The 26,994-nt window shown below is 39.9% G+C and overlaps 1 protein-coding gene across 1 annotated transcript in view; it reads right to left on the bottom strand.

The window, feature by feature from the left end:
• LOC144543012 (uncharacterized) overlaps nucleotides 1-26,994 on the bottom strand; it is an 86,924-nt gene that overhangs the window by 20,675 nt on the left and 39,255 nt on the right. The window contains exon 5 of the mRNA XM_078290979.1: nucleotides 15,698-16,652. Within this exon, the coding sequence (XP_078147105.1) occupies nucleotides 15,698-16,652 (955 nt within the window). The remainder of the gene's footprint in view (nucleotides 1-15,697; nucleotides 16,653-26,994) is intronic.

Genomic DNA, 26,994 nt, shown 5'->3' with positions numbered 1-26,994 from the left:
GTCTTGGTATTATCCTAGATTCAGATCTAAGCTTCAAGTCCCACATTAACAAGGTGACGAAAACATCATTTTTCCACCTTAGAAACATAGCTAAAGTACGACCATTTATAAATCAAAAAGATGCTGAAAAACTGATTCATGCCTTTATTTCAAGCCGACTCGATTACTGTAACGCACTTTTTACCGGTCTCCCGAAAAAAACCACTGAGAGACTTCAGCTCATTCAAAACTCTGCAGCTCGGCTACTAACCAGAACCAACAGGAGAGAGCACATTAGTCCAGTTTTAGCTGCTCTACACTGGCTTCCTGTAACATTTAGAATTGATTTTAAGGTCCTCCTCCTTATATGCAAAGCCCTTAATGGGCTAGGACCAAGCTACATTGCTAACTCCCTTGTTCACTACCTGCCTTCAAGAACAGCGATCATCTGCTGCTGGTTTATTGGAGGTTCCCAGCAACAGCTGAAAGAAAATCGGGGATGCAGCCTTTGTCAATTACGCCCCAAAGCTATGGAACACACTACCTATAGATATCAGGGAAGCCAGCTCGCTAAATATTTTTAAAAGAAAGCTAAAAACTTATCTCTTCACTTTAGCCTTTAACTAGCTATGACTTTCCAGATACAGGCCTTAAACTTTTTCACTTTGCTTCGCACTTATGCACTGCTGCACTTCTTTTAAAATTTGTATTTTACTTTTTTTATTATTATTTTATAGTGGATTTTATTTTCCATCTTATGTTATGCATTCCTCATATTTTTACTATTGTTATTCAACGGGTTTTATTTTCCATCTTATGTTATGCTCATTCTATGTCTATTTTCGTGTGAAGATGCATTTTATGTATTCTATTCTCCTCTTTATCTTATTCTCACTATCATTATCAAGTTTTATGTGAAGCACTTGGTGCATGTAATTTCTCTGTTGTAAAGCACTTTGAGCTGCATTTCTTGTATGAAAGGTGCTATACAAATAAAGTTTATTATTATTATATTATTTCCTTGGATGATTAATTGATGAATTAATGAGAAGTATATGCCAGAAAAATGTGTTACTTCACTGTTTTGTGGTCCACTTTAGCGACCGCTACTTTCGTCCTGACAGTAAGGGGCAAAAGTAGCATTGCGCAGCTTCCGTTTTCAGCCTGATGACGTTGTTGTGTTGTATTGATAGGAAAATATTGTAACTGTAGCTAGCTGACACAATATTTTTAAGGAAAAAACTACAAGTGCTACAATCGCCCCGGTTCTCCCCTACTGAAAGACAGCTAACCTAGCGTAGCGTAGCAATATAGTAGAGTCTATTTTTGATATAATGGTGAATGATGCAGTTATCCTGATTATTCCAGGACTTAAGTAACTGCAATTACAGTAACAGTTGATGCTGCACACCTAGCTAGGCATCATGGGACTGTACAGCATCTGTACTTCTCTGTGCATTCGTTTCCATACCACTCTATTATTCAGCCTGAGATGGCGTTTTCACACCTGTAGCTTGTTTGCTTTTGTCCAAATCAGCGACTAATTTGTTACATGTTGACCCTTGGTTCGGTTTCTTTTCACACAGCAATATTTCTAAGCGGACCAAGATTTGTAAACAAATGCCATGTGCAATCAAACTGGTCCCTCGAATTTTTGTGCGGGAATTCTGTACTTCCTGGAAAAAAACAAAACAAAACACAGGACCACAAAGGAGCATGGGCATTCGTCCTGAAATCACTCGTACGAGCGATTTAAGAGAACTTGCCGCATTCACCAATTTTCTCATATTTAGAATTTTCTCTTAGGTATGAACAAAATGTACGAGTGGTCCAGTCCTGTCGTACGAGTCACGTACAATCAACCTGCCATCCTCCAAAGCAAAAAAAACACAAAACAAAAAACTTTGTTGTTGACTAATGGTTTGTATCTCTGTCACTTTGAAGAAATGTTGAGTTTGAATAGATAAATGACACTGTAAAGTAATGTATAATCATGTTGAGATTAACCAGTACAGTGGTTTTAGTCACAGGAAAAATAGCAAGGGAGCACTGTTCAAAAGAAGGTAGTGCGTAATTTATTTTACCAGAGCCACATAAAATCTCATAAATATTCCTGTGGGTTGCATGGTAGCCTTTAAGTGCGCTCACTACAAAGACAAAACAGTAATAATTGCCAGGTTATTTGACAAACACTCAGGCGAGACAAAGGCAAGTTTAGATTGTATTGGGGAAAATACATTATAGAGGGAGATAAATCTGATTTCTAGGCTATTTTACTACAGTTGATAATGTTAATGTGGGTAAGTGGAAGTTAATCAAAATTTTAAAAAGAGAAATGGTTTTAGGTCTTACCAGGTTGAGGTGCAAGTCACTGTCCAGTGCGACATCCTCCACTGAACACCTGACACTGCCATATCGCCAATTATGGCAGGTATAGGCCTATTCTTTCCTCTGTCTGTAACGGAGAATTCCTCTTGGCCCCCTCCTGTTGCAGTGATGGATCACCTTGCTTTTTGCATCTAATTTCATGTCAAGCCATTTCTTTTTTTATTTCTGACAGTGACGACAAATCACTATAGTCCTATAATATTCCTATAATACTCCGATAGGGACTTAGAGTGTCTGTGGTACTCAATAGTGAGTTTATAGTGAGTTTATCATGGTATTTTTGTCTTCTGTAGTATCGCTATAATATTCCTATAGGGAATTATAGCTTTGCTGTGATATTTAGTATTCATCTAAAATGTATGGAAACACTATAGTTGATTTTCGTAAGGGAACGCATAACAGACAACACTGCATTAACAGCACAAGTTATTTTTTCCCATTCCTTGGCTTTAGCAGGGCCTTTGATTCCACTACTGAATTATTATATGCTTTGGTTGACTTATTTCTGATAGTAGGACTTCAATCTCAGAGCTGGTAGACTTCTCCTTAGTCTTCCGTGTCATTTTTATGAATGAAGCTTCCCGACATATGGGCCGGACGCCTAACCTTACATAGTATTATTGGGGCGTCAATTATGCAAATTCCCAATTCTCGTCAACACGCGTTCATTTAGAAGGTGCGCTCTAATGAGCGCCTAATATTATTGTCCCGAAACTGTTGCACGAACAGTTCAAACTTTAGTCCCACCCGCAAAGGTGCTGATTGGCTCGATTGTTTCTCCAAGCTAGAACAAGCAGTTGACTAGAGTAACACCATGACTCTGAATCGCTTGGCAAAATCTGAAGAGTGGGCGTCCCGCAATTCAGGAGGCTGGAATCACACTAGGTCAGGTTAGGTTTTGGTTTAGTTTGAAAAATTGGGTTAGGGTTGGGCTAAGGTCAGGGTTAGGGTTACATAGTCTGTGGAGATGCATTCAACAGGCAAGTGACACTGCGTTGAACATCACCTGATTGTTGAGTATCAACATTGGATTATCCAAATAAAGTATTATGTAATCCCTTCACAGTGATGCATTGTTTTGCTAGAAGTTACACGGCATTAATCTCTTTGTTCATCTCACTTTGTCTCCATTATTCAAAAATGCAAACTACGATGGCTGTGACAGGCAATTGGCACTACATAAACTAAATCCACGTGGCAAATAATAGGTGCACTGTAACAAAGGAACACTACATTAACCAAATGCACAACAAATACAACAACGCGCTGGAACAAAGGAACAGACTACATTAACAAAAAGCTTTAATTAATAAAAACCCACAACAGAAATGAATTAAATTTCGGTCGGAGAAGATTGACCAAATTGTGGAAATGTTTGCTATAATCAAACAAGCAGTGGAACCAGTCGCTATTAAAGGATAAGGCTGGTGTTTTTTAATGCATTGCCTACCGTCAACAAATCCTATGAAAATAACAAAATCAACAATGCGTTTGCTCTACTCCCGTTACTTTCTGACTTCCCACATATCGTTTTTAGCCGTCAACCCGGAAGTCATTGGCTCCAATTGTAAGCTAAAAACCCTGAAATACAGCTCACAAAGACATAGTTTCAATTTTAAAAATCGCTAACTGTTACCACGAAAAGTCAGGCTGTTGTAGTTATTACCAAATCAAATTCAAATGGGAACAAATTCTTCATTACGCCGGGGACTATTTTCGGTGCTACGGAACTACTTTCCTGAGATCGCAAAGTGTTTCTGGCCGGCTTATTAAGTTGTTTGAGGAAAGTCGGCTGGCCCGGTGCATCACGATGATGAAATATGCTGCCCAGAGCAACGGCATGGCTCTTTGACGTGTTTTTAATCGTTTTTTTAATACAATGGAGTTCTATGGCTGCTGGGACATGGCTTCATTGGGCACCGGCTACATGGACGAGATTTGCTGGCAAAACAAAATCATTGCTGATTTTGTTATTTTCATAGGATTTGTTGATGGTAAGCAATGCATTAAAAAACACCAGCCTTATCCTTTAAAGTTGTAGTGACGTCACCCGTAGGTTTCTGAAGGGGCTGTTTTGAAGCCAAAAGTTGGGGTTCACAAGCGCCGACTTTTTGGAGCCGGAGCAGCCAGAGCGAAGCCGGGGGTTTCCCACAGCGCCGTAGCGCCACCTGCTATTGGTCCGTAATCGCCGACCTGTTGATCACTGGACAGGCGACCTGTCCATCACTCTGAAAACAACCCCGTTTTATAACCGTTATATCCCGTTAATGACGCAATTATTTTGAAAATCGCCATACGGACACATATTAGAAGAAGTAAAATTAGCTACTGACACCATAATCTCTTGTCGAAAAAATGTATTGACTTTATATTTTGAGTGAGAAGTTGAGCTGTGGTCCCATTGACTTGAATGGAGTTGGGCGGGATTTAGAGTCTTTTTGGAGCCGACCCTAGCGGATATTAGAGGAGCTGCAGCTTTAAGCCACTTCCTAATTGGTTTCAAAATTCACCTGTGGTTTTGGCCGTTTGAGTGAAACAAAACAAAAAACAACTAATTTGGAACCTTACTGTAATATCACTGTCAGCATGAAAGCATGATATGCAGGTGAATTAGAAAAAATAAATCGCCCTAGTGTCGTGTGTTTGGTTAATCTAGTGTGTTCCTTTGTTCCAGCGCGTTGTTGTATTTGTTGTGCATTTGGCTAATGTAGTGTTCCTTTGTTGCAGCATGCTTTTTATTTGCCACGTGTATCTAGCGCTCGGCCACTGTAGCAAAATGTCACCCTTTGATCATTCTTCTATCTTTCCTTTTCTCTTTCTCTGCTTCTCTCCTTTCATTCATTTTATTTTATTTTTTTGTAATATTATTACTGAAATTCAACCGTGTAGCGTCTTGGAAAAGTTGTCCGTTTTACACTACTGTTACATTTTACCTCATAGTTAAGTCATTTTTGATTGTACCTCCAGTGCCACCTTTTGGGGGCCCCAAGCGCAAATGTCTCAGGGGCCCCCTTGGTAAGAGTCAGCACAGCGGCATGGAGCATTTCTCCAGTTGTATTTGCAGGTCAAAGAATAGCTATTTGCTGTAAGTAAACACAACAAATGTAGAATACAAAGTGTTGTATTTATTTTCAAATAACAGGATAAATAACAGCAGCGCTGGCTCTTCCATTACACACACAGCGTGCGTGGGGCCCCCTCCCGCCTGGTGATGATACAATGTAAAAACGAGGTAGCAATAGCAGAAGTGCACAGTGTGAAGCCTTAACAACAATGTGTTAAGATAACTCTATTAAATAAATCTACTAAATATAAAAGACCTTGGAGTCTTTTTTTACAGCTGTCAATGGAATCAACCACTTAGTTCCTGTTTGCAGAGAAGAGGTTTGGATGCTGATGTATCTGGAGGAAAGGATGAACATACAAATTATTTTACAGCTGATGTCAGCAGATCCAAAGGCTAGTTCAGGTTTTATGTGTCTTTTATCTTTACTATATCAGCTTGTTCACTTGTCTCTGACAAAATGCTAAATCACATCAATTGTTTTCATGTTTCAGCTTTGGACTGGCAGTGGATTTAGTGGTCCTGAAAAATTAACTTTTAATCCATAAACTGATTTAGCAGAGAGGCTCACGTCTGTGTGTGTGTGTGTGAGCGCAAGTTAAAGTTTGTATATCTTTGTGTTTCAGTGTGCGTGCTTCTTTTTGTGTGTAGTTGTTTGTGTGTGTGTGTGAGAGAGAGAGAGAGAGAGAGTGTGTGTGTGTGTGTGTGTGTGTGAGAGAGAGAGAGAGAGAGAGAGCGAGAGAGAGAGAGGATTAGTAGGCCTTGGCCTTCTGAGCGTCTTTCCAATCTTGTTAAGCCAGGATGCTGCTACAGGATGTTAGAAAGCACACACACACACACACACACACACACACACACACACACACATCCATACGCACACCCTGAACAGTGAACACCATCATTCTTGCTGAAAAAGTTGGTTATGCATATCTGACTATGACTCAATGTTACACACACACACACACATTACTTTTACCCTACTATAACCATATCAGCAGAAGAGGTGATTTGAGAGAAGCTTTCTCTGTATAAAACATAAGAAAAAAAATTAAGAAAGTAAAATGTCATTTTAGGAATTAAATTTCCCATCCCAAAATACATACACATCCCAGCCCAGACACTGAATCTCCTAGCAGTGTGTGTGTGTGTGTGCGTGTGCGTGTGCGTGTGTGTGTGTGTGTGTGTGTGTGTGTGTGTGTGTGTGTGTGTCAGTGCAGTGTCACCTAATCCCTGCTGGATAAGTACAGAAAAACAATGACACCATTTTCATCAATTATACAACACACACAATCACAATGTATCTGCAATGTTTTATATATATATATTTTTTGTACTATTATTTTCCAGCATATTAAAATCAATTATGCCACTAGAACTGGTGGAGTGAAGCACGGTGTGGTGTGTGTGTGTGTGTGGTAAGACAGGTGTAGAGAACAAATCCACAGAAATCCATTACTGGTGATAACACATTACATTAATATTATTACTTCCAGAAATGAGTAGGTACCAAGTAGAAATGTAGTATTTTGACTAAAAAACAAAATATGTATATATATATATGTATATATGTATATATATATATATTTATTTTGCAAGAAAATAGAAAAGAAAAAAAAAATGGGAGTAAGCTGGCAGCTGTTATTGAATTAATGTCCAAACTCCACCAAATGCGAGCACAACTCGGTCAAAAAAAAATCCTCCTTAGGTGCACGGCCAAAGATTAATACATGAAGAAAGAAAAGCCAGCACTCTTAATGTCCTTTTATCATATATTTGAATGGGCAGCTATAGAGCACAAACGACGGACGCGTCGTTTGTGCTCTATAGCTGCCCATTCAAATATATGATAAAAGGACATTAAGAGTGCTGGCTTTTCTTTCTTCAGCTGTTATTGAATTGCCAAGGTGAAGATGTTATGACAGCGTTGTATATAGCAACGGGCGGGGGGGAATAGGTGTGAAAATCCCCCAGCAGTTTCACAACCTCCACTCATGTGACTAATGACTCACACATCATGGTGCGAATCACTCACAGGGGTTAAATGCTGGGGAATTCCCCACTACAAAGTGGGGGTCCATCAGGCTGGATTCAGAATGAAAAGAAGCACAGCAGATAAGGTTGGCAGAAGATGTTCAGCAGGGTTTCAACAAGAAAGAGGTCACGATTGCCGTATTCTTTGACATCAAAAAGGTGTTTGACAAAATGTGTCACAAACGACTTGTATACAGGCTGCTAGACTGTAACCTTCACCTCCTGAAACAAATGGTGGTGCTTTTACACATATTTTAAAGGCATACTGAGTAGGGCTGCACGACTAATCGTATTAAAATCGCGATCTCAATTCATACCTCTATGCGATCTCATTCCTAAATGGCAACAATTCTGCCGCATCAGGGACATCCGTTGCATCAAACCAAGCGCTTCTAACAAATGACAACACTGCATTTCACCACGTGACGGAATGCGCACTTGCAGACCAGCAGAAACCGGCAGAAAGGACAACAACTCCAGAGAGAGACATAACGGTGAACAGTAGACACACAGAAAATAATGTGGTGGACTTGTTGTAAGTGACCTGCCAGTAAGTGACTGTAAGTGACTTAGTGGCGGTCCTGCTGGCGGACGTGCTATAGCTAGGAAATTTCCCCTTAAACCTGCGGTAGGCAACATGCTTTTTGTATTATATGGCCTTTTCAGCTATCAGTAATTCAAATGGTCTGAGAGAAGATCAGGCCTCTCTGATAGCCCCTGCCTCTGTTTTCAGGCTCTCCAAATCTCATCGCTCCCGGTAGGCCTCAACCAATCAGGCGAGCTCTCTGCGAGAAGGCGTATCTACTGCCTGTCAATCACATGCACACATAACTCAGTCTAGTCCTGATCTCCCAGCAGACTGCAGAGAGAAAACATATCCACAGATGAGATGACATGAAACAGCCATAATCCAAACTGAATACTGGGACTGGAATAGCCTTGCATAAGGAAGTGAGTTATTTTCCCCACGGCACAAGACATGTTCATCAGGAAGGCGCCAAATTCAGGTCAGTCAGGCAACCTGTGTGAGTAGCTATGGCCTTGCAACTGCGGTAGCTAATCTATGTGAGACAAAAAATATTTTTTTGCTAGCAAATATTTCATTAACAACTAGACTAAGCTAGCAGAGCTGCCTTTTGTGTAAAAGGTTTGGAATTTATCCAATTTGCCAAAGACGGCACACTCTCCAGTATAGAGTGAACCTCGCTTGACCAATGTCCGTATCAGAATGTGTCTTCGTAACCACAATGGCTCTTCTATGCTGAATGCCGAATGCATTAGTTAGAACTACATTGAGCTAGCAGAGCTGTGTTTTGGGGGGAGGGGGTGGATTTTTCTGTTTTATACTTTCAAATTCTTACAAGTTGCCTACAGCAGGTTTAAGTAGCTTCAAAGTTAGTACATTTTTTTTCCCATACTGTACATTAGCTCTGGTTACATGAGCCATATTTTTTCCATTCTGAATGAAATCATTCCAATTGAAGATTCCCCTGCAAGTGTTTACATAAGCACTAAATAAAAGGATTGCATGTTGTGCGCTTACATGCTCCACAGTATGTAATCAGAATAATAGTTTCTGACATTCGCAAAATACAGAATCCAGCACTCTAACATGGGATTACGTTTTTAATAGATGGACCTGCGTCAGGCGCTTGGCACCATTACTGCTTTACTGCTGTTCTTTCTGATGAAACAACAGTTTTATCAACATATGACTCCAAAAGTGTCAGAAAAAGACGTCTTGCACGCAATGATTGGGTCCATTTGTAATTTTCACCGGCATACGCTGAAACTGGCCCAGGTAGGCGGAGTCAGCACTTGATATGAAAACGGGCTATGCTGCCTACGTCAAGCCCGAGCACCCCGGTGTTAATAACAAGCGTAGCCATTCAAATTTTCCTGGAAAAAAGTAAACGTCACTTACGTCAAATGGCCGATCGCGTGCACAAAGAGTATAGATATTCCAACCAAAGAAAGTAATCGTAGTGTGCATTTATATGACAAAATCTTATCCATCGAACGGAATATGAAAGGGTTATACCACCCCTGATTGGGCTACTACCGTATTTCCTCTAATAGTGGCCTGTAGTCAATTAAAAGCCGGGTCTCCGATAATGGCCGGGGCCGTCGTCGACACGAACAAATAAAGGCCGGTCTCAAATACAGGCCGGGGGAAAAACAAAGGAAACAAGACTAGGTCAAAACCTAGTATATAGCTGCACCGTGTCCGTCTCCTCTCTCCGCCGCTGCCTCTCCACCGCGCCCACGGCCCTCATTGATCCTCCCGATCCAAGCCCCGGACCCCCGCCGAAATCTCGGCCGGATCACCGGGAACACATTGGCGCCCAGGTTCAGTTAGCTTCAGTTAGCTTCAGCTTACATGCAAACAACGGTGGATACCGGTAAACTCCTGGTGCCTGTTTGTAACTGTAGTTTGTAGTAACGTACAAGTGCCACAAGATGGCTCGGCCGGCGGAAGTCTCTGGAGCATGCCGTCGTCGATTACCGTAATTATCGTAATGCATCGCAGTAACAAAAAAACGTCTACCTAACGTACCCCAACAGAAGCAGATCAGAAAACAAGGAGGCTTCGTACTAAAATATGAGCAAATATACTTATCAAACAGAGGGAATTAGAAATAAAGGCCTGTCTCTAATATAAGCCTGCTTCCAATAAAGGCCTGGTACCCTCTGCAGTTGAGGTAAATAAAGGCCCGGGCCACTATTAGAGGAAATACGGTATTCTGATTACTAGTGGAATAAAAGGCTCCATGTAAACATGGATATGTGTAATATACATCCTTGTGTCCTTTCTATTTGGGCAGAATTCATTCATTCATTCATTCATTCAACCTTTATATAGATCTCGGAGATCATTGAGGGTATACCCTCATTTACAATGAGCCGAGAGTACAGAGTAAAATACACATAAAAAACAACCAACGAGAAAAGAAATAAACAAACAACAACAGAACACAGCCAAACACAGTTAAAAACAGTTACATTCATGAGTGGTGCAGTTTGCAATTATGGTTTTAAATTGACCCAAATGTACAATTGTGTCCAGTTTCAATGTATGTTGCAAAGTGTTCCAGGTGTGTGCAGCACAGAAACTAAAGGCAGTTTTCCCAAATTCAGTGTTTGTACGCGGTACTTCGAGAAATTGCAACTGGATGGAAGTGAATGGAAATGATAGGCCTGATTTTTGCATCATGATTTTCGTGTTCACTAAAAAAAAAAAAACTGTTAAAATGATAATGTGATTTTTTTTTTTTTTTTTTGGGGGGGGGGTCTGCCCCAAACAAACATGTTTTAAGTTGTGCCTTAAGTCTGGAGAATACGATTTGTAGGCCAGGGCATCTCTGTAGCACCACAATACTTGAGTTATAATGGTATTCTTCTGTCTGCTATTTTACCTTTATCAAACGACTGAAGCTCCTGTGATTTTTTTTGGGTGTTCCACTTGTCCATATTGTGATTTTGATAGTATTTTGATTACTTGTTCAGCCCTATTTTCTATGAAAGTAACTTGTTAGTTGGCCTCACAGTTGTGTATAGTGGAGCCACTTTTTGATATATTGTAGCCTAGCTGTGGAAGTAGGGAATAGAAACTGAATGTAAGTGAATGAAATGTCTAACTGTGAATAAACTCATTATTGCACTCAAGTTGATCTATCTATCTATCTATCTATCTATCTATCTATATATATATGGGCTGTCAAATTTAATGCATTAATTTAGATTAATTTTAAAAATAACGCATTAAAAAACGTAAATTAACGCATTTAATTTAATGATCTGTTATGGCCACATTTTAGGCTAAGTGATGGGCTTATGTTCAATGAAAAAAGACATGTATTTGGAAAAATGTCTGAAGATTTGGAAATAAAACAATTTATTTATTTCTAATGCCACCTTTAGATATTTCTATTCAATGCTTTACTCATGTGCCACAATAATGTAATGTTTTTGAGTTAAAATATCTTCATTTGGGGGCTTTTCCAAGCAAATATTGATATATGTGATTGTTTGCGATTAAATCAGCATATATATATATTTCTGCCACCCCTTAAAATCTCCATGCCACCCTCTTGCCACCCCATGAATATTTCTCTAGATCCGCCCCTGGCCACCACCATCATGCATATGCTTAATTTGTTGCAAGTGTTTTGGTTCACCTCCTCATATCGTACCAGTGCTCTTTACCTACAATAAATCGTGCTACTGGTGCCCAACTGCAACTGCATTCACTTTATTTGTTATGTCATTCCAGAGTGACTTTTTATGCGCTGGTAAAACATCTCTTCTTTGCAGCACAGCGCTCTTTGGGGTTTTCTCCACCACCGAACCTTCCAGCTCCATTGGAGAGAAATTTGCGGTCTATTGTGCGCATTGTTTGGCCCTTATATTTGCGCAGTCGCAATTCTAATTAACTATCCGCGCCCCCGCTCCACCCTGTTTGCATGTTGCATTTTAACTGCTTTATTTAGATCTGACTCACTGTCTGAAGGAGCCAGCTGACTGCCTAAACTGGGAAGCATACCTAATAAAATGAATTCTAAGTGTGTGTTACCATGGAAACGAAACCCAAACCAGTGATACATGCTACATGCATGCATCTACTGTTGGTTTATGAAACCTTCTTCTGTGTTACCTGGAAATAAAAAGCCACACGTCATCACCAGCTGAATAAAGCATCTGATGTTGTCATGGAAACAAAGTGTGTGGTGCCCACTTTTAATTTTTTTCTACTAATATTGTCAGCATTAAGTCCGGCTGAGGCAGTTATTTTTCTACAAACAAGCACAGATCCTGTACAGACCCACGGCGCATGTGTTCAATTCTATGCACTGAAGCACTGCCACACGGTTAAATTACCTAATTCAACTAATGTTACTTAAATACCACAAGGTAATAACGTTACCTACCGTTAAGGTTTGCAGGGCAGCAGAAGACATGGATGTCTGTAAATCAGCGGGTAAATCGCTGGAGAGTGGGGCTCCCTGTGTGGGACTCAATGTGGCATTTATCAGTGAGAGGCCACCTCTCAGTCAAAGACGCCCTCTAGAGGCCATCTCACGAAGCGACAAATGTATGACTGACTGACCTGAATTTGGCTCCTGATGCCCTCGGCTGGGCCCTGGGAAAAAGTTGAATAGCGTGAACATGCCCTTAATTGGTAATAGTGTACTATTGGCTGGGTAGTCTCAGCTCCGCCTGTAGGATTGGAGTGCTATGGAACATGATTTGGCCAGTCAGAGGAAAAAAAATTTTGGTCTCAAAAGCACTCTTCAGACAGCATTAGTATTACCAGGGGGTGTCTGGTGATTGCTAATTATTACCTCAAGACCCCAGAAATTTTATGGAACAAAGATGTCCATGATTTTCAATGGCTACCCCGGGAAAAATTCTGTCTGAAATTACCTACTGCATTTTGAGTTAACTCAAAATATACTATAATATACCACTAGAGCAGTGGTTCTCAACCTTTTTGGGTTAGGGTTAGGAATTTATTTTCAGCGATACTTACATTTTTTCCACTTGCTCTTGTATTGTGTTCTCTTAAGTAAAGCATTATGCCAAATGTGCCTTAGCTGTTTTGAACCCAAACGCAAGACCGGCTCAGAGAACTGGGGTTACGAAAAAGGCTTTAATGACGAAACTGAGGCAACATACAAAACCAAGGCAGGCAAATCCAAAAAGGCAAAAGACAAAACCAGGCCGACAGGCAAAAGGCAAAACTAACTAAAGGCTACCAAAACTAAAGGCTATCCAAAAGCAACAAACCACAAACAGGCTGGCAGAACAAAGGCAAAACAGAACCAAACCTGGGTGGTGACACGGCAAGGAGAGAACTACAGGAAACACAGGGTAACGGAGAACAAGGCAGGTAACACACGCGTGACAACTGAACAACGAACTGGCAAAGACTACAAGGAAACAAGACTAGGGCTGCGGTCGAATAGTCTTTTTTGCTTAGGAAGGTTCCTAACTGAGTGAAATGACCCGGAAGTACCTAAGTGGCAGCCATGATAAGAGCTGTTCGAATTCTCTACATGCTAAGGAAAGGTGCTTCAATGCTTCCTTACTTAGCTCCTTTAGCATAGGATACACTGGACCATCCTTTACGAAAGGAAAGGAGAAAATGCCGTCCCACAATTCCTTGCGGCAGCAACATTTAAAGCGACGCACCATCCGGCCGTTCACGAAAACAAACGATCAACATGACCGAAAAGGGACGTAGATCATGTAAGTAACCGTTGCTTATTAATCAACAATATATTAAACCCATAGAGGCGAACTATGAACGTTACGCTGCTGTTGTAAAATGATCAAAGTGAAGTGAACGTTGTAGCGTAACCTATGCTCAGTTTGCATTAGTTATTTCTTCATTCTGAGTGTTGTTGTATTGCCAGCCTTTAGGAATATCACTAATTAATTTTACTTCAGTCACAGATGCGGAAACCCATGCCTTAATTCAAGCAAGGGTCAAACTGGACCATCTCTTCAGCGGGAAGAGGAATGCAGCCAAATCAGGCTGGGAGTAAGTATTTGTGGATTCAAATGTTGTTACTATAAATGGGTATGGCGAATTAAGCTAATTGGGACCTACAGGCAGGTGGTGAAGGAAATGCGGCTGGAGGGGCAGGTGACTGCCATGCAGGCCTCAAAAAAATGGGACAACTTAAAAACCAAATACAAGGTAAAGCAAATCATATGGCTGGGCACTGTGGTGGGCTAGTGTTTGTGGATATTATGTTGTACAATTAAAACAGGCGTACAATGGCTACCCCAGCCTTCTATATGGAAATGTAATGTGCCTATTAATTAGTTATCTACACATTAGATTAACTTTTCAACATTTGCGGTGAAAGCAATTATGAGTAGCCACAGAGTTGAATGGCTAGTAACAGTTACAGCATTCCATTATTGGTCACTGTGCATTCTGCCCCAACTGCCCTTTCAGTAACATTCTGTTATCCATGGTGTTAATAGGAGTTGAAGAATCCCCCCACCGGCACAGGCACGGACAGTGGTGAGGCAACAGCAGCTACTTGGCCGTGGTTTGATGCCATGCATGAGGCACTTGGGGAAAGGCCGTCCGGTGCCAAACCATGGCCAGGCTGCTGCTGAAGCCTCATCCTCTGGGCCTTCACAAATGTCCCTCCAGCCTGGCACAGACAGTGAGGAGGAGTCCTCCACCTGCTCCCAGCCACCCCCTAAAAGGCCAAAGAGGAGGGGGGGGGGGGGGGGGGGATGTTGGCCTTCCTGAAGAAGCAGGCTGAGAAGGAGGAAGCGAGGGATGCTGCTCTCTATGAGCAAAACGAGAGATTCCTCAGCCTCTTTGCAGAACTTGTCAAAAAAAAAAAAACTTTAAACTTTGAGTCCTGTTGTGTTAACTGAAAGAAGTCAAATACAAAGCTCTTCAGTTGCTGAATGAATGGAATAGTATTGAGCAAAACATTGCTTCAATCCACAAACAAAAACCTAGCCCACCTGTCAGAGCTGTCCCCGACCACTGCCTAACTCTCTGTACTGCGCAAGCCCCTTCCTCCCACCTCTTACAAGATGGCCAATAGCAATAGATGTCAGGATCCCCTTTTTCAGAACTGTCACCGCAAACACATGAGATTTCTGCTGTACATGCAACATAATGTATGTTCTTTACTGTGATGAAATCCTCAACACCAGGGCCTACCTGGTGCATAAAGGTAGAAGTACCCGAATGCTAAGTGACCGACTACTCCTGTGAAATATACAAGCTAAATATAATGACCACACAGATGAAAAAAGGAGTCCAGCAGTAATGGAACACATGTAGGCTAGAAATGCAGGACACAGCCACCATGTTGTCCTTTTCACTATATACTTCCATTTACATTCAGACACTCGACATTTATTATTTAGAATAATTTGACCAGTTGGAAGCCCCTTTACCACTGGTTTTACAGAGTTAATGATTTACATGTTTCTTAGGCAGCCCATGGTCTTTGCATCTCTCACAGAAAGATCCATTGTAATAAATATGACAAACACTGTGTGAAAGAAAAGGTTCTTGATTTATTAATGTGCAAACAAATGAAGAGAGGTTCTTGAATCATTGACTGAAACCGAAATGTAACAGAAAAGCCATTGATTCACTTTACAAAATAAAATAGTCATGATCGTGCAGAGGTGAGGGACACTGGTTTGGGGCTGACACTTGTGCTGCCAGTCTGTCCCTGTAATGCTGACCTCCATGTTCATCCCCTTGCATAGGTGGTGGTGGCACTGGATCCTCTTCCTCAGTCGGCTGCAGGATGTCCCCAGCAGTGATGCAGATGTTATGGAGCAGTGCACACATTGCGACGACATTTGGAGCAAAGGTGTGATCCACTTCCAGGGCTTTGAAGAAGATCCCTCGCCACCGTGCCTTCATCATGCCAAAGGCCCTCTCTATAATGGATCGGGCTCTGGCATGGTGAGCGTTGAAGCGCGCCTCCACTCTTCCCCTCACTGGTTCCCGGTATGGGGTAATGAGGTTGACTGGTACAGTCAGACATGGGTATCCCCCATCCCCCAGGATGAAGTAACCAGCTGGTGGGTAACAGCTCCTGACAAACACTGGACTATTTCGTAGCACCCTGGTGTCGTGGACTGAACCAGGGTAACCAACAAATATGTCCAGAAATTTGCCAGTGCTGTCACAGATTGCCTGAAGCTGGACAGAGTGGAAGAGTTTCCTGTTCAGGTAATCTTGTGCATGTGGACCATGGGGAGCCTTGATGCGGACGTGGCATCCATCAATGGCTCCCACACAGTGGCTGAAGGCTGGGCTGTTGGCAAGGTGTTGGAAGCCATGGCCAACTTCAGCACACTGTGCCAGTGTGGGGAAGTGGACCACTTTGTCCAGGAGAGACAGGATTGCGTCACACTTCCGATGTACAATGTCAAACACAGTTGTCTTTGGCACATCGAAGACCCGGGAGACAACGATGTAAGACAATCCATGTGCCAGCCAGTAGACCACCAGGAGGACCTCCATGTACTTCTCCCAGCCATGGGTCTTCTCCCTCCTGAGAAGGGCCATCAGTGCCTCAATAGATGGCCTAGACAGGCGGTAGTCAAAACGCATGTCTTTGGATAGATCTAAATAGATCTGTACAAGAGGGACATGGGTGTTGGGGGTGGCATAGATTTTGCTCCTCTCCTGTAAGAGACAAAATAAAGTGTAAATAGAATAAAGTGTAAATACATAACTAGTGTGCTGTTTTTTCCTGTCTTGTTTGCATTTTTAAACCTAGTGTTGCATTATCCTTGTGTAAGGCAAAACATAACGGCTATACTGTATTCTACATACGAACACATTAGATATGCAGGAACAATTTCAGTTATGCTTTAATGGTATGTTCACTTTAAGCATGCTCTGTGATCAATGATGTTCAAAACCCATATCGCATCCTCTTACCATTTGTGAACACAATGCCATGAGCCTCCGCAGTCGTACCCTCCTCCTGTGAATGTCCCTTCGGTTTCGCTGTAAGGTGAGCCACACAGCAGCAGCAAGCTCCATGTCTCCCATTTTGTTGGATAACTCTGGTACTCCCCAGCTGCCCTTTTATAGGCCAGTAATTGAAGATAGGCTCATCTGGATATATACTACTCAGCTGGGTAGATGGGTTACTGGCCATTCATTGGGTGCAGTAGTGTTGGGCCCTTGATTGTCTGATAGTAATATCTTTGGGGAATCAACTATTTTGTCACATTACACATCCACAGCCTGTATCAGCCATAACTTCAAAGCACAATCAAGTCAACATTTCAAGGTGTTTACTGAGTTGTGTGGTGGTTCTTAAGCTATTATATGCATAGGTTTATAATCAGATCATGATCAGCATATTAACCATAACACAGACGTCAGTCTTTCAAGAAAAAGGGATATGAGACGTTTTTAGCCAGATGATGTTTTTTATTCAACATGTTTGAAACTTAAGAATGATGATATGTACAGTAGTAGATTTGTAGGCCTAACATGTTATGCCTATCTTGCATGGATTTAACAATTATTTTCATACAATCATACTAATTGGGATTCATGTCGATAAATATGAGTGGACAGGAGGGTGGGCGTGAGCAACCATTCTCAATGTGAGCATTTCGTTTCAGTTTTGTGACTGGTAGCCTATATTCCTTTTTTTTTCCAATTCCAACCTTGGTGATGAAGCAATATTTTTCACTGGGTTGTCCACGTTTATATAGCCTGCATGAAACAACACAGTAAGAACGCACGGGGCGAAGTATCTAAGATGCGCTTTTAGTAGTCCATCTTCGGAACATTGTAGTTTCACACGGCAGACCCACGTCATTAATATCCGCCGTCGCATAATTACGTAGCCTAGTGTAAGTGCAGTCGGATTCTCTTAGCACCGTGGTTGTCTTTTCCTAAGTCCTTATGAATTCTCCTTCACATCTTTCCTTGACCTCATGACGTTTTCCAACGAGGTCAAGGAAAAGTGGTTAGGAATAGGAGTTAGGACGTATTTTTTTGACTATACGAGATAGATATACACACACACACACAGACTAATTACAAATGAGGGACAGCTGGCTGGCAGGGGAGAGTCCAGGAGGTGATTGGCTGAAGCCGGCAGGAGAAGAGGGAACAAGGTAACTGGGCTAATAGGTGATGAGGGGAAGTCCGAGGAAGATGGCAGGGCTGGGGAGTAAAATGAAGTGATGGACCAGACAACAGGAGCAGACAGGGGCAGACAATGACAGGAACAAGGGCTAGGGCTGAGATCACAAGGGCTAAGGCTGAGATCATGACAAACACGCTGATCTGTGACACAGTAGAAACAGTATAGAAACCAGTGTAACCAGTTCAGTAACATGCTGATCTGTGAAACAATAGAAACAGAAACTAATATGCTGATCTGTGCAGCAGTCAACCCCTCAAAGGAAATTTGGTAACGCTTTATTTTGCAGCCCGTTAATTATGGTGTAACTAGTTTGTAATTATGGGGTACTAATAAAGTAACAATGCTGTAGTTACAGGGTAACAAAACAAGAAGTCCGGGAATCAAGGGCTAACAAGGGAACAAGAGGGGAACAAGCACTGCTTTATTTTACAGCCTACACACCTTGTACTTAACTCCATAACTACAGGGAACAAGGAACCAATAACATTTGTTTTGTCCTCCCTTACTGTACCCTGTAATTATTTTTATAAGTATGCGGTAATTACGAAAATAGTTACACCATAACTACCTTTATAAATCTCTCATAATTACGAAACTGTTACCCCAACAATTATGACAATTATTGGTATTTTCAGAATCAAATTTCCATCCGAGTATTCTGAGATATTATTTGAGATGTGATGTTTTTTTTTTTTATCTTTGCCTTTATTGGGCATGTTAGCTGCCCGTCAAGGAAAAACCGTGAACATATTCTGCCCTTATGATAGGACAGTGTGAAGAACTCTCCATTGTGAGGATGGAATGACAACAGATTTAGGCTTGGTACAGTGTTAACTAACTCAAAACGTAACAAGCAATGTTACTAAGTCTGGATATGAGAATTGAGGTCTACGAGAAGCTAGTGCAGTAAAGGGGGTCAGTCAGTCCTTGATAATGAGGGCGTGACAGGCAGCCGCCTCCACCCCACTGCTCCTCCCAACATGTCCTGTTTATTTATTTTCAGTTTGATTTTTACAGGGACAGTGCCACAGAATTTGAATGAATAGAATGGTCTTTCCACTGTTTTCTATGGTATTTTGGCTAGTACACCATAAAATGGCATCTATGGTTAGTTGCTATGGTGACAACGGAAGTTTAGCCATAAAGTGTGTCACAGTAGCTACCACACAGCATGAGTGGGTTAGCTTTGTAATGTTACAAGACTAAATTAAGTAGAAACTCTAGCAAAGGGATACATGCCTCTGCTATGTTCTCTTCTATCAATAGAAATATTCTAACAAAAATTTTATAATATATGAATAAAACCTGTGTAAATACTTTGTCGAGCACATAGATATCATCTGTAAATAATCAACAAATTATTTTTTCATCATTAAGAATAATGATATCTTCACATGCTCCCTAGGAGGTTACATGTACACTACATTAGGTAATGTTTTACAAATTATGTATTAGCAAAAGTATTCTTTACTTAGAAATCAAATACAAAGATTTAACTAATGTCATTACTAATGATGTACTAATTTGTTATACATTAAGATATAATTGCTAAATCATTGATAATAATGAATTGATCATTAACTCCACATTAACTCATCATTAAAAATAAAAATCACCTTGATGCATTCTCTATGTCCCTTGGATATCTAAATGTCATATTACTATTACTACTATTTATAGTCAACATTCCTCCAATACTTTAAGTCCTGCATAATCCCCAATGTGAAAAGCTCTGCAGGAAGTGAGGAAATGAGAACAAATTCAGAAGTGGCCAGTATCAAGTTTAGTTAGTGCCATATACTGTATATCCTATGATCTTTTGATAGTGTTTATATTATGTTCTGTTGTAGGTCAAGTTATTGTTATTTTGTCTTCCATCAAGGACCACAATGGAAATAAGTGTTTTAAAGCTGCAATATGCAACTTGTTTCACATTTAAAAAACAATAAATAAATAGGATAAATTATACATTATCAGTCCGTGTCTGTCTTGTGACTGTGTGGCTAATTATCAATATGCGTTCTTGTGTGTTCTTGTGTCCTCCATGACGCGTTTTATCTAATATCTAACCGCCAAAGCACGAATAAAAAAAAAAGGACAGGACAGAGGACGGATAGAAAACCCGGAAGTTTCCTTGCCAACCTCAAAATATCGAGGATGCATCAGATGGTGACTTGACCGATGAGAGCGAATTGAAGGCCCCACTATTCATTGTGACAACGGCGCATCACATCCGAGCACTGCTGTTGTCTACAGCAGGTATAAGACACAATTAACAGTTGTGTCTTAAACCTGCAAGCGATTTCAGACCCTATAACCAATCCTAAAACTAACGTGTGCTATGTGGAGATTTCCATGAGACGTAATGATATAAACAAATAGCCACACACGTGGACCAGCTGTGTTGTTTTCACCTCTTTCCTAAAGCTTGTTGTCAAACTCGGTCCGAATCAAAGCTTTTCCTTTTTTTTAAACTAGCTCGTCTCCTCCCTCGCTGTTTGAAAGCGGCGCTCTCCCCCTCCCATCCCTGAAAAAAATTCTCATAATGGTGGAATCGATGAAGCGAGCGAGTAAACTTGTTAAAACTAGTAAACTTGTTAAACTAGTAAACTTGCTACCTACCTCTTCACTTGTCATTGTGGGACATGTAACCTTCAGCGGGAGAAAAATCTGGCAAAGCGAGACTGGAAACCAGCGATATTTCTCCGTAGGTACGTTTATTTTAGCCTTTATGCACGGTTTGTCCTTAAGGGGTTCTGTAGCCCAGCAGTTTTGCTGTGTGTGTTTACAAATGTGTTGCGGTTTCTGTCACCCTCTAGTGGACGGAGTGGACGGTGATCACTTTGTGTAGCTTTAATCATCAATCAATCACATGAAGCACACAGTCCTTCTCAAACTGTAATCATGAGAAGATCGTTCTCCCCAAGACAACTTGGAAAGAATGTTCTCCACAAGGACACAAGTATCAACTTGGCAATATTAATAATCAAAACTGGTATGTCTGAGGTCTGTTATGATTGAAGTCTTTACATATTCACATGGTATTGATGTGAAAGGCTTTTTTACTCCTCTGCTCTTCACTGCTCCTGCTCCTCCTCCTCCTCTCTTAAATTGATTAATTAACAGGTTAGCTTTGAAGTGACAGTAACGGTACACAAGGGACTGGTGTGTTTGTGTGTGTGTGCACGTGCCTGCCTGTGTGTGAATGGGTATATTTCAGTGTAGTGCAGTGGATTGGCAGGAGGGATGAGAGAGAATAAGACAAAGAGGGAGGAGGAAGGAAGAACGGTGAAAGAAGCAGTGAAAGAAAAGTGAACTGAACATACAAATGTACAGGATAACAGTAATCTTATTACAGAGGTTGGATAAGGGTAATAATCATTACAATTATAGAGTAATCAGACTACTGATTATTCCACAGATAATAGGTGATTATTTAACTTAGTCAGAAAATGAATTAAAAGTGAGTGTACTATAGATGACAAACAGTATTTACACAGTCTGTAAATCATAACAAATTATTTGTTTAAGTACATGCAATCAAATTTCATTACTTGATGTACTCCAGTGGATTATGCTACAGATTACAGTTTTAAACAGGCTATCAGTAATCTGTAATGGGTAACACAGTCAAACCTCACAACACTGCAAACAGAGAAGAAAGAAGTATGGGAGAGAAAAAAGACAGAGCGAGAGAGAGTTAATTCAGTTCAACCAGGAGAGTTACAGAGAGAGACAAAAGGAGAGAGGAGTGAAGGTCTAGCAACATCTCTCTCTTTCTCTGCTGGAGTGTTGACCTATGTTGTGAGTAGGAGGGAGTAATAATGTGTGTGTGTGTGTGTGTGTGTGTGTGTGTGTGTGTGTGTGTGTGTGTGAGTGACAGAGAGAGAGCGAGAGCCGACAAGCTTACATAAGAATGCTGCCCTCTACCTACCTCACCTTTGACACACATACACACACACCGTGTCATTATGGAGTGAAGTGGGCTGATTTTGGCTCAGCCATTATCTTCTTACACAACCCACTACAGTCAAGAGAGAGAAAGAGAGAGAGAGAGAGATTGCGCACGTATGTGTGTGCGCACTCACACTACTTATGTGTCTATTCAAGTCATTTCTAAAATTACATACAAATAAACCAGTTCTCTCTCTTTCAGCCCTCTGTCTCTCTCTGTATCAGCAGTAGTAGCGACCTTTACTGTGAAAAAGCTTGATACTTACAGTGGCACTGCAAAAAAAAGGCTTTCTCAAGCTTGGTGGCAGGACTCTATATAGGCTCTCATAATGTTAAAAAAGGCTCCCAAGAAAATGTCCTAGTCAAAGTTAAATTAAGATTATAACATTAGGGTGATATCATATAATATCACTTTAAAACTAAAAAGCGTCATTTTCTGGAGAAAAGGTGTGAGCTAGCTGTAAGCTAATTATACTGGACGCAGTAGTACAGTACCATTTTTCATTATTTTTACTATTTTCCACATTTTAGAACATTAGTAAAGACATCAAAAGTATGAGCTAACACAAATGGAATTATGCACTGACCAAAAAGTGTCAAAACTATCAATTGAATGTCAATCAAATCAAAACTATCTTATATTTCAGATTCAAAGTAGCCACCCTTTGCCTTGATGACAGCTTTGCACACTGTTGACATTCTCTCAACCAACTTCATGAGGTAGCCACCTGGGATGCTTTTCCAAAAGTCTTGAAGGAGTTCCCACATATGCTGAGCACTTGTTGGCTGCTTTTCCTTCACTCTCCGGTCCAACTCATCCCAAACCATCTCTATTGGGTTTAGGTCTGGTAACTGTGGAGACCAGGTCATCTGATGCAGCACTCCATCACTCTCCGTAGTTGTCAAATAGCTCTTACACAGCCTGGAGGTGTGTTTTGGGTCATTGTCCTGTTCAAAGACGAATGACAGCACAACTAAATGCAAACCAGATGGGATGCTGTGTCACTGCAGAATGCTGTGGTAGCCATGCTGGTTAAGTGTGCCTTCAATTCTAAATGAATCACCGACAGGCCCCCATCCTAAATACCCAAATTCCCAAATTCCCTTGATGACTTTGCTGAACTACTCTCCATTGTTTCCATAGAATTTGACTGCCTACTCATAACTGGAGATTTTAATATCCATTTGGACAATTCAAGTGACAACAATGCCAAAGAACTTTCTGTCATATTAGACACTTTTGGGTTGTCACAACATGTTAAAGTGCCAAAACACACACGCAGAGGCCATACTCTGGATCTTATTATTTATTTATTTATTTGTTCCACTCATGGTAATGCACAGCTCCAGAAAAGAAAAAAAAAACAATTCACAATCAAAACACAACTCAATTTACACATTCCATGACCGAAAAGGAGCAGGGAGAAGAAAATCTTATTTTGCCTGCCCCTTACTCAAAACATAAACAATAGAAATAGATGGTCTGTCAATTACAGTTACTTAACAACCAATACTTACAGTAACATGAGAAATAAAAAAGAATCAAAATCCATACACAATAATTCACCATCAACTAAGGAAACCCTCTGAACTAAAAACAAACAACTTTTGTAAATTTTCTGGTAATACTCTGCTTTTTGCCCTGTACATAACTATAATAATGTCTGTAACTCAACTAAATCTTTAAGTTTCATTAGTCCTGACTTAATAAACAGTCTGTTGGTGTGTTCTCTTGAATCCACTTTATGAATAATTTTTACTGCTCTTTTCTGTAATATAAACAATGGCTTTATTTTGCTCATATACGTGTTGCCCCACACTTCCACACAGTAACTAAAATATGGCAAAATAAGTGAACAGTACAGAATTCACATTGCCTTGTAATCTAACACATACTTTGCTCAAAACAAAAATATTCTTAGACACCTTTGTTTTTACATATGCTATATGAGATTTCCATGTCAGTTTGTCATCCATTATTACACCCAAAAATCTAAATTCAAATACTCTTTCAATATAAACTCCATCTATAGACAGTAACACTTTTTCATCCTTTTTTTGATTAGCAAAAACCATTAACTTAGTTTTGTTCAAATTTAATGATAACTTATTTTCATCAAACCATCTTTTAAGTTTGACCATTTCATTTACAGTGCTTTCTGCTAAAGCTTTTAATTCATCTCCTGAACTAAAAAAATTAGTGTCATCTGCAAACAAAACAAACTGCAATATCTTTGACACTTCACATATGTCATTGATATACAAAATAAAACGTTTAGGCCCCAAGACCGAGCCTTGTGGGACTCCACATTCAATCTTCATACACTCAGATGTATTACCAGCAAACTGTACATATTGTTGTCTGTTATCTAAATAGCTGCTTAACCAATTTAGGACTACCCCTCTCGCACCATATGTATGTCATTTAGAAATTAATTGGTATTGTAAAAGTGGCAGGAAAGTTGAGACGGACAACTTCTCTCGTTGACCACACCAACTCGTGCGTCATTTATTTTAACCACAGAGCAAGACAATTTACTTCGCGCTCAAAAACACAACATACGTCGAGCAGACGTCAGACTCAGAAAACCAGACTTTCTTAAAGGGACCGTGTCTCCTTAACCCTGAGAAGCACACAATATAATTGTGTGTGTTAAACATACCCAAACCACACTTTAAATCAATAAATACCCATATTGTGTACTTCTTACTTTCTATTGCTGTTGTAATTTCTTCCATTATTTTCATTAATGCTAAAGTTATAGATCGATTTGTCCGAAAGCCATACTGACTCTCACTCAACAATTTATTCTTTTCAATAAAAGTATCTAATTTTTGTACAAACAGTTTTTCAAGCACTTTGGAAAATTGTGAAAGCAAAGACACTGGTCTGTAGTTAGTAAAGCTGTGTTTATCTCTCGTTTTAAAAAGTGGTATAACCTTTGCAATTTTCATTCTGTCTGGAAAAATAAAAGAAAGATTGAAAATATAGCTTAGAGGTTTAATTATACAGTCAATAGTCTTTTTCACTATAATCATGTCGATCCCATCACCATCAGTTGATGTCTTGTTTTTGGTTTTTGCTACAATGGATCTAATTTCATTTTCACTCACCTCTCCTAGAAACGTAGACTGCAACACTTTACTTCCCCCATTCCAGCCACCCTCTATTTGCGCATCATTATTGTCATGTTTTTTATAACCTTATTATTGTCATTAATGAAATGATTGGGAAGATCTGTGGACACAGAGTTATTTCCTATTACATTGTTTAAAATTTTCAAAGTACCTTTGATATTATTTTTATTTTCTTTTAACATTTTATTATAATATTCTTTCTTGGCTTGTCTCATTTTAATTGTCAACTTATTTTTGTAAACCTTGTATTGCTTTTCAGCGGTCTTTGTTCTAAATTTTATGAAGTCTCTGTAAAGTTTGTTTTTCTTTTTGCATGCATTTTGTAAGCCCTTTGTTATCCAAGGCTTTTTATTATAACTACATTTATGTTTACATGGTATTGTTGGACAATGTTTATCATATAGTGATAAGTAGCTCTTTAGAAATGTCTCATATGCAGCATTTACCTCTACATAAACCCCTTTCCACTCTTCTTTTAAGAGGTAATTCCTGAACTATTGCTTCATCAGTTACCCTTACATATCTATAGCAATTTTCCTCCTTCTTTCTCTTTATTTGACAATCATATATTACAAATACAGGTAAATGGTCGCTTATGTCATTTATTACTAGCCCACTTTTAACAATGTTCTCCATGACATTTATAAAAATATTGTCAATTAATGTTGCACAAATCGAGGTTATTCTACTGGGCTTGGTGATCAATGGGTATAGCCCTCTGCTATATAATGCATCCAGAAAATCTGATGTTGTTTTATGTTTAGATACATTTAGGAGGTCAATATTGAAATCCCCACAGATTATAAATGTTTTACTTTCATTTAGCCTATTCATTAATTCTTCCAAACTATCTTTAGATGTTTCTACATTTGACCCTGGTGTTCTGTATACACAAGTAACAACAATATTTCTCATCCTTTCCATTTCAATTTCCACAGTTATGCATTCCATTAAATCATCAATTACAGTCATATATTCAACTGGTCTGCATTTCAAGTCACTGTCCACATACAGGGCTACACCCCCTCCCCTCTTGTTGGTTCTATTGATATAATGTAACTCATAACCCTCAATATGGAAATCAATACCTTTCTCTTGATTTAACCATGTCTCAGATAAGGCTATCAATTTAAATTTACTTTTAAATGTGTTCAAATATTCATTGATCTTACTGAAGTTTGCATAAAGACTTCTACAGTTGAAATGTATTAACGAAAATGTATTATCCAGTTCAACATTGTCATTAAATTGATCATCAATATAATATTTACAAGTGCCATTGATAGAATTAAACACATGACTCTCCAGATCGACATCATATTCAAAATCATACATTTTATGCTCCGTGTAGTCAGATTTTGAAAAGATTTGACTTCCGAGTGGCTCAGTCATTTGTTTGTTTCAAAATAGATTTGTATATATATATTATCACCAAGGGTCTTAACATTTCAAATGTTACTGTAACTGATGTTGCCCTATCTGATCATTCCTGTGTTTTCTTCAATGTGTCTGTCGCTCCTAATATTCATGCTAGATCAGAAACTGATACACTGTTTCAAAGAGAATTCTAGTGCAATGTTCATGGAAGCTGTATCTTTAAAACCAACACTTACCTCTGCCTCTGCTGATGATCTTCTGACTAATTTTAATTCTAAAATGTTAAGTGTTATCGATGTCATTGCACCTGCTAAGGTTAAAGTAATTTCAGGCAAGCAAAAGGCTACATGGAGAAACGCTGCATCTGTAACAGCCCAAAAAAGG

This window comes from Centroberyx gerrardi, chromosome 21 (genome assembly GCF_048128805.1).
Source record: "Centroberyx gerrardi isolate f3 chromosome 21, fCenGer3.hap1.cur.20231027, whole genome shotgun sequence".
Classification (NCBI taxonomy): Eukaryota; Metazoa; Chordata; class Actinopteri; order Beryciformes; family Berycidae; genus Centroberyx; species Centroberyx gerrardi.
The sequence above is the reverse complement of the archived record's forward strand: the minus strand, read 5'-3'. Positions and strand labels throughout refer to the sequence as shown.